The sequence below is a fragment of the Papaver somniferum genome, chromosome 10 (assembly GCF_003573695.1).
Source record: "Papaver somniferum cultivar HN1 chromosome 10, ASM357369v1, whole genome shotgun sequence".
NCBI lineage: Eukaryota > Viridiplantae > Streptophyta > Magnoliopsida > Ranunculales > Papaveraceae > Papaver > Papaver somniferum.
Window position 1 is genome coordinate 101,107,772 of NC_039367.1, and position 13,475 is coordinate 101,121,246.

Genomic DNA, 13,475 nt, shown 5'->3' on the forward strand with positions numbered 1-13,475 from the left:
AAAAAATTTCAAGAAGAGTAAGATGATGAGAGGACTGTTAATTACCAGAGGTCGATTGGAAATGAAACGATGAATCTTTCCTAGGGATTTCGTGTTACGGTACTATTACATAAGTAATGAATTTGGAGAGAAGATTAGGACTTAATCGCGTCAGACTTGGGATACAAACGATGCATTGCCATTAGATTAACTAAATGCAGGTCATGCTAGGATGGGAGAGAAGATCATGGCTGCTGGTTAAAAAAACGAATGTCTCTCAACCATTGCGTGACACACCAAACCATCCTATCATGCAATCATAGATATAGTTAGCGGTTAAGCCGGCACCGTAGACCCTAGTATTAGTCTAAGACTATTACTCCAAAGTCCATCTAAAGGTTCACATGAACAATTTTGGCCCAGCCGTCGGTGGATTTGGTTTATGAGGCTTGATCCTTCGTTCAGTTGGCATCGAGCTGGTTGTACCGAATGAGAGAAAAGGTGGGACCCCAATCTGCTCCCGCTGGATACCTAGCTAGCAGTTCCGTTTTCGATTACTCTGACACACAAAATCGAGTGGCTGGGGTCAGGAGCCACTTGTCCCCCTCTAGGTGGTTATAAACTCGTGGATTCTATTAGTGAACACTACAGAATAACACGGATAGAAGGCGCAGCTGTTTGATATAAGAGGAGGTGGGGCCTTTCTCTGCTTTTCATTTTCTACTGCTGTATGTTGGATGAAAAAGAAAATACTAGTATCCACATAAATACCGCAAAAGAAAACATCCAAGAAAAGGTTCTCAATGATTAAGAAGACTGCATTTGTATAGTAAGAATCAAAATCATTTAACGAAAGTCTTAAACATCTAATTACCTGTTCCTCCATAACACAACTTCATGAGAATAATACACATTCCCCGGCCTACGAAGAGCGAAGTTTCCTTTCCAACCACTTCTTTCGTAGACTTGCATCTAAAACAACAAAGGTTTTCGCTCTATTTGCATCTACCTCTAAAAAGTCACAAGCGTCTAAAAACAGTTCTTCATCTATGTCTGGCAAAGCACGAAGTGCAGCCATCCAAGTTTCTATTGAGACGGAGTCACTTGTTTCTTTGGTCTTCTCTGCTAACGAAGTGATTGCACTCGCCATCTCAAGAATTGCATCAATCATGCTCTGGTCTGTGTTCTTCAGTTTCTTAAAGTATCCAGAACCTGTTGGCGACTTAAGTAGACGTTTGTTGTGCTGATTAAGTATATCACCATTCAAATATGAGGAGACTTCCTGAACATTGACTACTGGATCTCCGCCAAGATTGCTATTTCTTATACTAATATTTGTATCACCATATATTGTACACAAATCTTTGTAATGCGGCACAGGCCTGACTCGGTATTGCCTGACGTCTGGGTGTGCCTGCATGGATTATATGTCAGTCATTCGCCATTGAAAGGGATCAGGATCTTTTGACCACAGTTGCAACAACTTGGGACCTGCATGAAGATCACCCAAGGACTCAAGGCTGAATTTTTTTGGGATGACGATACAGAGACACAGATCATCTCTCAAAAAAATCATGCCTGGACCATCTCCATGTGGACCCAAAGAGAAGCATAGCGACCAACTGTGGGAGAGAAGCTGCATTAAATCTGTCAATACATCCTTTTTTCAACACAACAAGATTCAAGAAAATTTCAAGGAAGAGATGTACCTTGACGTAATCATCCCAGACATGAACATCAGCTTTGACCATTTGCAGTGTTGTATCCCACTCAAACCCACCATGGGCAAGAAGGCTCCTAATACAAACATACTGTTTCCTCAGGGTTTTGAAACGATTGTACAATACATCCTTGTCATACTGAGCTCCAAATTTGTCGCTAAACAATGCAATCATGTGCATCCATGCCTCTTTCGAGAAAGTACGCCCAATTTTATTCCCTTGATAGACATGATCCTTCATAAGATCAATAAAGTAACGGTCCATTGGGGGTGTCCAACTGACCCTAGAACGATATGCATCACCAGTCAGCACTACACTTGACGATCCTTCTGTGGCAAAACCCCCTTGGACAGATAACACTTTCTCGTTCTGCTGGTTCGATGTTTCTGAAGAATGACCCATGTTCTCTACCTCACAAAAAGCTATTTCAGTACCTTCTTTGCTTCTCTGCAAAAGACCTTCCTCATCAGCATGTGAGGAGTTCTCAATATCATAAGCTGGATCTTCTTCAATTGCAGGTGTTTCCCTGGACATTTCACTCGAAGAATCATCCTCCATATCTTCATCATGACCCATGTTAGTAACTTTCTCATCAATAGGTGAACCACCATATATCATACACAAATCATCATAGAACGGTGTGATTTTAGTTCTATAAGACCTTGCATCCGGGTGTGCCTGCACGGACACACATCTTATCACAACTTAACAAAACACTAATCAATTAACATGTTCATTAAAATAAACAAATGTACCTTGACATAAGTATCCCACATATTATCATCAGCAACCACCATCTGCATCGTTCGGTCCCATTGAAAACCATTGTTGAGAAGAGTAGTAATCTCATTATATTTCCTTCGCAAACTCTTGAAACGATTCTTTAGTATATCTTTGTCATATTGAAACCCGAATTTCTCATTGAATAATGCTGTCATGTGTGCCCATACTTGTTTTCGAAGTGCCTGATCAGTCATGTTCCCTCTTCGAACTTGTTCTAATACTAAATCAAGGAAATAACGATTCATTGATGGTGTCCATGTAGTCCTTGGACGCTCACCATTGCTTGCAATAAAATCATCCATTCTTATACCTATATAAATTGGTTAATCCAATTTTACAAATCAAATTAGGTCTAAAAAAAACCAAAATAGAACGATGAAAATATAAATTTAGCACGACCATAAAAAAAGAAGAAGAACCCAATAAGAATATGAACCCTAATAAACAAAGCGGATAGGAGAGATTAGAACTTTCTTGTTGAGGATAAGATTTGCTGGATTAGAGACTGAGGAAGATCTGAAGAGGATACAGGAAAAGGAGTCGAGACTGATGGGATAACCTTCACCCCGGATAAGAAGAAACTCATTCTATATTGAACACGCCTCCAAATGTAAACCCTACTTTCTAGTGTAATCTGGTAACAATCTAGACCGTCGATTGAGATGGAAACGTTAGCTCACTAGTTTGGTACTCCTCGTCTTGGTTTGTGTCACATGCCCATTTAATCGCCTAAAATTTTTATGGAACATGACCAATAATATTATGTGGTTCAGTGAACCAATTTCACCCACAAGTACTCAGTCTTGCACAGTTACATCAGTATTTGTCTTCATTTATAAGGCTTTTCGCAACGGAAGTCTTTCTTCGTTCTCTCTAACTCTTCATGCCTCCATAAGCATAAGAGGTTTGCCATGCATCAATTCCAATTGACAATCTAACACAAATCAGCAATTCAAGAACACAAAGATATGACACAATAAACTCATTTCACTACATTAAGGAAGTTTTCATAAACAAGTCCATCACATGGACCAAAACAGGTCATTCACCCTCTTGGTGAATGCCTAACTCTCTCTACATTAGTGGTTCTTCTCTCAAAATGAACAACACCAACCTTATTAATCTCTAGTCTATTTATAATGTTAAATATCAGGCCAAAACTTCTGTGCAACCGCTTGCACAAGCCTTGGATAGTCAAGTGTCCAAGTAATTTCCATAACCGCCAACTTCAACTGCCACCTTTTTTGTTGTCAAACCAATTGGTGCCACACCTGTTTTTGGTGGTTATGAACACTCCCACATGGTTATAAACTCATTTTATAACCGTTCTCCCTTTTCTCACACATTTGGCATGATTGTGAAGCCAATAACCAACTCATAACCATCACTTGAGCCATATTGCACAACTGTTGCGCATTACTGATCTGGCCTTCATCCAATGCACGACCAACATGGCCTGAAATCTTCTTGTACTGGCCAATGTACATCAACATTTGCGCTTCAATCATCTTGGCCAACTGCTTAGCTCAATCTGGTTATTTATGCGCCATATGCTTCACTTAGCCAACTTGCTCGAAAATAGCAATGTTACTCTTGCATTACTAGCTTGTTTGCATTATTCAAGCTTTGGACAGCCTTGAACTAATGCATAAGCCAACTCTCGGCCTATTCTACACTCTTGCATCATCCTTGAGTTTGGGTCAACTCAATTCCATGGATATGCCTCAATGCCAACATTGCATGTTGCATTTGTCAAATTGGCCTTGTCTTGTCTTTTCCTCAATGAAGCTTCATTGTGTCGTCCAATAAGCTCCATTACTTGGCCACTGACTTTACAGTGAGGCGTAATCCTTGCGCTTTACTGGCCCTTCAGGATAGTGCTACCTTAGCGCTTTATAATCTATGTAGTAACGCGCAACATTTGCTCTTCACTGACTTGGATTGCTAAGATGTAACGTGCAATCATTGTGCGTCACTTGCCTGACCGGTCGTAGACCTCCCCCACCTAATCCATTCAACGTCCTCATTGAACGCAACCAAGTATACTCGCTATACTAGTCTCAATCTTCACTGCATGCACTTTCAGCATCAACATCACATAGCTTTTGCAAAACGCCCTTAGCCAACTTCTATGCTTTAGCATCAACATCACTTAGCTTTATTTCCTTGCCATTGATCCCACTAACTTGAAGTTTGTTGTTGCGTTGCGCATACGTTCCAACTCCACTTCTAATATATATCAATACCCAAATGCAAACTGAAATTCCCCATAGCCAACTTCTTGAATTAGGCTTGAACTTCGCATGAATCATTTGTGCCTCAATGTACACAAGCAATGATTCTTTTCAACTGATCACTAAGATCATTGCCATAGTCTTATGCCTTCACTTTCCGACTTTAGTTGCACCACACAACATAACATGACTTATTCAAGACTTGGCCTTATGCTTCAATCATGTTGCGCCTTCACCAAACATGCCATGCCTTAAGGTATGCACCACTCTGGTATGTGCCACAATCTATATTCTTTACTGCACTTTGCCAACATCAGAACTTTTACTAGATTTGGCCTCCAAATCATATTGCAAACTTTACCTTCTCGGACTTGCATTATTTCTATGCCAAAGAACCAGCACCTTGTTGTTCCTTGCTTGCACTATCGCAACACCTTGATTGAAATACATGACTTTGGGATAGTCATGACATAGGACTACCCGGGCATCCCACCGTCACTTCGGACAAGGTATCCTCTTTACGCGCCTTTGAAACCAGCAAAGCCTCACTTGCTCTTTCAAACTGCTACATTTTAATGTGATGGAAAAACAACATCATGTTCTTCCTAACTATGAGTTACTATTATCTCGTATACTTGATGGACTTACATCTTCATTCTTGCTGCGTTACTCCATACTATCGCTGCCAAATGTCGTCGCACTTCCACATAACTCTCAACAGCAAACTCGACTATGCCACCAACTCTTCTATTTGTTTCATTAACTTTCAACGTCTTCTATTGCATATTTTGGCTTAATATGCTATGTAGCATCTTCCACACGAACTAGATTTACTCTGAACTAAAGAGACAAGAACTCTCGTCTCAAATACCCTCAGTCGATACTATTAGAGCACTGCTCGGTCGAACTCGCAAGCGTTGTTAGTTGATCAAAACTATATACCTGATTTCTAGTCTACTTGTAGATCTGTCACAGATTATGATAGAAGTGTGTAGTTGAGCATTAGACTTCACGACGTTCACCAATTGAAGACGAAGATCTACTGAAGAGCTTGGACGAACTTCATCGACAAAAGGTACGTGGAGACTAAAACTTATCTATCACTCAGAAGTTTATTCAATTTTTATCTTCTAATGAGACTAAGTCGTATAGCTGATAGGTGTTGTAAACACCTTATGCTTTCTTTGCGAGTTTTCTTGTGAATTATGTATCTTATGTGTGAATTTGAGTTTATTAGGTACTTTGGAGTCTTGGGGAGTAAAAGAAGAGAAAACACTCATTTTGAGCGAAAAGGACAAAAACGGTATTTCACTGGCTAATGATACGCGGAGTGTATCCATGGATTAGGAGGCAACCAGCTGAGCTTGTCTAGTGGCTGTGATTGTGGTGGCATGTATCATATATTGGGCGCCTATAGTAATAACAGTCACTACCTTAGCTTAAAATTCAGAGAAATGTTTTTCTCTTTTCATTACTAGTTCGTCTGAAATCGAGAGGAGGAAGAAAAGCAGTGTTCAGCAGCCGGTGATGCTGAAATTGAGAGAATGAGTGAGATCATGTAGAGATAAGTTGATTAACTCAGGTCTCTTATGGTGAATGAGTAGAACAGATGGTTCCCAGTTGATGACAGAGATTGAGAAGAAAGGGGATCTGGTGGTTACAAGAGATGAAGTTAGGGTTTCTGCTGCTGATGAGATTAATCAGAGGAATTGGTGATGAAGCTGAGGTTAAGAATGGATTAGACCGATGGGTTTGGTTGGAATTAGATTTGAAATCTACAGAAAAGCAGATCTGATGAAGAAAATTATGGGTTTGTGTGATTCAGAAATTGAAGAGGAGAAATGGGTTTTTGTAGACGAGAAGGAGAGTTCAAGTTCCTGGTTCTTGTATCTCTGAGATTTGGCGTTCGAAGAAGAAGCAGAAATTCAGGTGGATAATGGCCGGAGTTAGAACTGGAAGAAATTGTTGTTGCTGCTATGAGCTGGTGAATGAATGGAGCTTGAGTTTGGTTCAAGAGAAGAAGAAATTGAAGTTCTTATGTTTTTGTGATTGTGTATTTGCAGAGATGGGTTAAGAGCTAGTGGTGTTGATGGATGATAAGTGCTTGCCAGTGTTAGCAGTTGGGTTTAGCTATTTGCAATGTGATTTGGCCTGAGGTGGTGCTGGTATTATGTTTACAGTCAAGAGATGGAGAGTTGGTGAGAGATTGAAGGTAGATTTGAATTGCGAGGGTAGTGCATTTCAGGGAAGCTGTGTAGTTGAGCTGCATTGAAGTATAGATGTATGTTAGGTCTACAGGGAATGTGCTAGCATTGGTGGTGATTTTGTTGGTTTCTGTAAGGGACTGAATTTGCAATTGAGATGGTGAAGCTGATGATTTCGGTGCAGCTACAGATGGAGTTAATTTGAATCAGTTGCAGGTGGATTGAATGGCAGGCAGTGCAAGTGATGGTGCTCAGAAAGGATGCAGCTGAAGTTCAGGTTAAGATGTGGAAGCTGTGACTGGAATGGAGATTGCTGCTAGTTCATGTGGAAAGAAATTGCAAGGTTGCAGTCCTGAGTTTTGTTGAGTTTAAGGTTGTATACAATGGACTCATGGAAGATTGTGGAGCTGATTTCAGGTGGCTCTCAACAAGAATAAGAATGAAGTGCAGCTGAGACTTCAGAGAATGTTGTTGGGTTCAGCTCAGGTTGAATATTGCAGGGATGAAATGGGTATTACTGAGTGGTGTTTGCAGCGAGGCAGTGATTGTGCAATTGAGCTGAGAAGATACAAGGTTGCAGCTGAAGTGCAGGCTATGGATTGAGGTGGTACTGAGATGAAGATATTGCTGCTGCAGGATGAATAGCCACAATGGCTGGAAGTGAAGCAGTGATGCACCATGATGGTGCAACACAGACTTAGGTCTTTGCAAATTGGCAGTTGGCCTGGCAACTCTCTCTACCCAGATGAGTCAGTTAGCTGAATCTCGTTAGCATTAGCTGACTCAACTTCCTGACTCACTCAATGAACCTGACTCGGTGTTGACTCAGTTGAATTTCCTAGTTGACCCGAGTTGGATCGTTTGACCGGTGACCTGGTGGACTTTGCCGGTAACCTGAGATGCTTGTCGACGACTTTCCCGGCGAGGTTCCGGCGATGAAACCATTTTTCGGGCAATCACTTTTGGGACATATTTCCACATGGGTATTCCTCACATATGGGCTTGTTGGACATCTTTGTATTGGACTTTGGAGATTGGACCTAATTTTAGAAGTCGGAGGAAAGCTACAAAAAGAAAAGGGCTATGTTGTGTTTTCTCCTCTCCCAAGATCGCTAATTAGCGTTTCCTCTCCAAAAAGATTGAAATTAGTGTTACCTCCCGTCGTTAGCTTTTCCATCCAGTTTTCGGTTAGTTGAGTAAGCACTTGTGCACGCATGGCATAGATTGTACACGTGTTTCATGAACGCCCTCTCGTGCTCACATAGGTTAAATGCCTAATCTCATTTTCTTCCTTTTAAAATTTAGAAAAATTGTGTAAACCTACTGTAATCGATTGATTATCACCTTCCAATGAATCCAAGCCGATCTATTCACAACTGAATCTAATTGAACCAATCTTCAAATATTATCATGAGCCATACTAGAAAACAAACCGCGGAAGAATGGGTTTTCTAAAGGAAATTTAGGTCTTCGATGGGTTTGAAGTTAGCAATGGATGTGATTAATTGGAGAGGATAGAAGACATGGGTTGTTCGCTGCACCTAGAAACAACGGATAAGGAAATGATTTGCTGATACGATTTCGTGTGATTGTTCTCAAAGTATCAGAACATGATTGAGAAGCAGAAGAACACGGCAGAATTGAAGATGGGATTTGTGGCTGAAGTATTAATCGATTGGTGAAAGTTTAAAGAGAAAAACAATCGTTGATTATACATGGGTTAGGATCTGTTTTAGTTTTAATGGAGTCTGTGGTGCAAGATTTTGGTGAATTATGAATGAGAGAGACTTCTTACCGTAAATATCAGTAAAAGGAGCGTTTTTGGACATGATTGTAGCAAATCTTGCTGCTTATGTAGCCATGGCTACGACGGGAATCTAGAATGTGTTAGGAAACGTGGATTTTGTTGAATTAGAGTTTACATAGAAGATTTGCAGGGAACGAGCCATAAAGGGGACAAAACAACACCAATAAACCCATTTCTTAGAGTACCTGTTTGACACCTAAATGTGTTCGACGAAATTCCAACAAGTAGAGAGTTGGATACTGTTGTTTTGATGATAATTTGGTGCTTTACTGATAGATCACAGTTTGGGAACAATGAAAATTCATTAATCATCACCATCCACTCTTTCAACGGCTGCAACATCCACTCTTTCGACAACTACAACTCTATTTCAATGGCAAAAGACTCCATCTTCTTCACTGATTTCGCGTACTAACTTTGTTCATATTCCACTGCAACGCAAACCCAACACTCATAATCACTCTAGTACTCTCAAAACTCCAAGAAATTGCATCGCTTGTCGAAATCTACTACCAACATCAACAACAACATTCCAAATTCAGCTTTATTCAAATTGGGAAATCGAAAGTGAAACTGGTGATGAGATTGGAATTAATAATATGGTGCAACTTGTAAAATATTGTGTTATGAACTATTGATACGATGGATTTGATCAGGATTGGAAAAAAATTCTTGTTAGGAATTTTTATGTACTTTGAACGAAGGGGAAGAAGATGAAGGAGCGAGAAAAAATATGACAGAGATATTTAAGGAAAAAAGAGGATATATCGGGTATTTTGAGTAACACGTGTTTGGTTTGTCACGTGTACATTTCTGCTGACTCAGCTAACCGAGGAATGGATGGAAAAGCTAACGACGGGGGGAAACACTAATTTCAATTTTTTTGGGAGGAAACGCTAATTAGCGATCTTGGGAGGGGAGGAAACTCAAAATAGCCCAAAAGAAAAAGTCTTCTACTTCTTTTGGTTATCACATATACTACTATTGGGAGCTTTTAAAGATAGCGGCGATTAGGATTTGCTTTCATTTTTCATCTTCTTATTTGGTTAAGGGGTTAAAGTTGATTTCTCAACATGATATTTGATTCAATGCATTAGTTTTGTCTCAACTTTATTGTCTATGATTCACAATTAATAGTGTTATATAGTTTGAATGCTTGTTTAGTCGAGTCCGGAATCGATTGAGTTTGCCTTCATCCTTATTGCTAGATTAGGGTTTTCAATATGTAAAAGTTGAATAATTTCTGATCACAAGTAGCATAAATGTGGGTAGTGCTTTTAATGATATATCCTACTAGTCACAAGTGCATCATAACCTTGGTTAAATCGAATTAGTGCTTTTACTCGTTTGATTGTCTTGATTAGTCTTATTCCATAGAACCTAATGCTTTTAGGGAGTTAAACTTAATTATGTTTTACACTTTAGGTTGCTTTCTAGGAAGAATTCACATATACATCTTGTAATGTGGTTGTGATGAAATCAGGGAATTAGCTGGATATACTTGCGATCAAGGTGTCCTAGGACTTTTAACAAAAGAGAGATTAAATTATCAATTCTAGTCATTGATGAAAATACATGTTTGTGAATGATACAACCCCTTGACCAATATTTTTCTTTTATTGATTACTTTCATATTTTATTGTTTTCAATTAATTTTATTGCTTTGCTAAAACAAAACTTCCCCCCTTGGTTACTAAGAAACTGAAATTTTATAAAAACAAAAGCCTCTCTGTAGGAACGAACTCTTTCTACCACAATAACTGTAGATGGGGAAAAACGATTTGCTTGGTTTTTAAGGAATTGAGGAGACGACCGTGCGAAGGAGACTCCTCGAACCGAGCAAACTTCTTAACCTCACACAGATGCAATGCAAAGGAGTACTTGAATTCGAGAGATCAATCTGTAAGACTCCTACCTAAACCAAGAAAATGGACGTTCTTGAGTCAATTCAGTCACAAGAGAGGATGGGTCGATCTGTAGGAGGGAAGCTGAGAAATGTGTGAGATCAATGGTGACCAAGGATTGTGAATGTTTTTAAGATTTCTGCAAGTTTTCTGTGAAATGTTGAGTTCGAATAAGTTCTGGTTGATTGATCGAATTCTTGAGAGTGATTGCTCGGATTAAAAATCTTCTCTTATTTCAGTCATGGGTTCAGAGACTTATTTATATTACAAGAAGTAGTAGACACATTGATCCCAGTACGTGTGACGGTTGCTGAAGTCGAGGAGTTGGAAAGTGGAAATCGAGTTAAAACCAGTTGCTCATCGTGCGGAGACTTGGTTGATTGTCCACCCACTACTTCGTTAACTACTTCAACCGCTTGCACGACTTAGCCATATTCTCATCGTGGATGAACACACGTGTCGTAGGCCGCCAGACCGAAACCCTAGTTAATATCCCCCATGTGACACGATTGATGTCTCGTGATTGTGGAGTCTGCAAGGCAGACGTGTATTTAGTTAGTCAGTTGTTGACTTGATGAGACGATGAGTCTTTGTATTGCTGAGTTGAACATGATTTAATAATGTTCTAGGACTCATGAATTGAACATGTCTGTTGAGACAAAGGTATAATTGTCGAATGAATGTTGATGGTTAAGGTGAGAAAATATTGCTCATTCGATGAACTGTTGAATATTGATAGTTGAACCAATATTTCTAGTCTGAGCAAATGTTTCTCATTTGATGAATTATTTGGTAGGGGACCAAAAAAAATATTAATTTAAGATACTGGCAACTGGACCGAGTATAATAATTAAAGTGTTGATTACGGGATCAACATAAAATTATTAGTGTTTGAATCAGGAATTATGAACCTTGGATTCGAAACCCTAATTTAGATCAATTGCTGGTCAATTGATGATTTATTGAAAATCAACCACAGAGTGAAGGAGGGACCGGCTACATGGGATGATGGGTCAATCATGTAGTGCCCAGATTCTCGAGCGGGAAAATACCAAAGTCTCTTGAAGACAAATGGGTGAAAAGATGATTAAATGCTGATTTAATAATTTATTAAAATGGTGTTTGTCTGAGCGTTAGGCAATAAAACCTAATTATAAAGAAATGAGGGATTGACCAAGGGGTCATGGAACCGGTCCTGGTTGGTCATGGGACCGACTGACGATCGTTTGATGAAATTCCAAGTTGTCTTGAAGAGTTTAAACCTAATGCGAACAAATTAGGTCAAATGATGAAAATGTGTGGGACCGGCCTCTTGCAAGCCAAAGGGCCAACCTTGGTCGGTCAAGGTAATATGCTCATGTCACCATAGTGTCCGTGCCTGAGTCCTGAGAATTTTGATATTTCTGATGCGCGTTTGAGCAACATTTGAGAAAATATGAAGAAATCAGGGTTTAGCTCAAACTGAGGAACTTCATAAGATGAAAAAAAATAACAATAATAATAAAATAAGGAATTACAAGGTGTGGGACCGTCCATGCCTTAATGATCCAGGTCCCATGACACCTTTCCTAATTTTATATTATTTTCATGATGTGAAAGAAATATCATGAAATTAAGGAGTTTGTTGAAACGAAGGAGTTTCCTTAAAATGAAGGAGTTTCCATGAGATGAAGGAAATAATAATAATAATAAAATAAGGGGTCGCAATGTGTGGGACCGGCCATGGCTATGGCATGGTCGTCCAGCTAGTGACCCAATGTCCCGTGACACCTTTTCTAATTTTATATTAATTCCTTGATGTGAAGGAAATATTATGAAACTGAGGAGTTTCATAAGAAGAAGGAAATAATAAAAAAAATAATAATAAGGAATTACAAGGTGTGGGACCGGCCAAAGCTAGGGCATGGCCGGCCGGCTAGTAAACCCGGTCCCGTGACACCTTTCCTAATTTTATATTATTTCCTTGATATGATGGAAACACCATGAAACTGAGGAGTTTCCTTAAAACGAAGGAGTTTGTTCAAACGAAGAAATTTTCATGAGATCAAGGAAAATAATAAAATAAGATAAAATATAGGAAGAGGCGTGGATCCGGCCATGGCGGCATGTTCGGTCGGCCGGTGGGCTTGGTCCCTTAGGAGCCTCAATTAATATTTTATTATTATTTTCTTTCCTATTTTGCTTAGGTCCATCGTCCCTTCGTAATTTTTGAATGTTGTGCATTCAGGTGCTCATTAATGCATTATTGTTGAGTACACTTGCACCATTTTGTTGGGGCTTATTTGATAGTGGCTTTGATTATTTATTACTAACCTATGGAATTCTGTTGGGAAGAGCCATAAATTGAAGTAATGAAATATTACGAAGAACATAGAATATTTTCTAGGGATTCAGTTAATGAATCTAGTGATTAGAAATAATTAATTAATGTCTCTATACTAGCACGCTGTCTAGGAGCATTAATTATTCGATAATTAAGCGATATGAGCTAGTTGAAGCGTCATATTTATTATGTATAGTCATGGAAAACGTTGTTGCATCCTGAAGACGTTATTGCTCGATACTAGTATGCAAGCTATCTAGGAGCCGTCCAATCATTAGGATTCTATACACATGTCTTTTATATAGTCAGGGAAAACATTGTTGTATCTTGAAGACGTTATTCTCTATACTAGCAGGAAAGTTGTCTAGGAGCCGTCCAATCATTCGATTTTATATAAAAGTGATTACTGAAATTGTTCAGTATTCATGAAATGTGTCGTTGCCTCAATTGAGAGACTACATATTAATGTATGCTCTGAGAGACAATATACTCAGTCAGAGGTTCTTTTGGCATGAGTTTT

General features: G+C 39.3%; 1 protein-coding gene across 1 annotated transcript; it reads right to left on the bottom strand.

Annotated features, from left to right (window-relative positions):
* Nucleotides 1–764: 764 nt before the first annotated feature.
* LOC113317537 (L10-interacting MYB domain-containing protein-like) lies at nucleotides 765–9,212 on the bottom strand. The gene is made up of 4 exons (XM_026565673.1): nucleotides 8,914–9,212; nucleotides 2,456–2,793; nucleotides 1,689–2,378; nucleotides 765–1,393 (listed from the first exon to the last, which is right to left on the bottom strand). Exons 1-4 carry the CDS (start codon nucleotides 9,068–9,070, stop codon nucleotides 902–904), a joined length of 1,677 nt encoding a protein of 558 aa, XP_026421458.1. The 5' UTR covers nucleotides 9,071–9,212; the 3' UTR covers nucleotides 765–901.
* Between the last annotated feature and the right edge of the window lie 4,263 nt (nucleotides 9,213–13,475).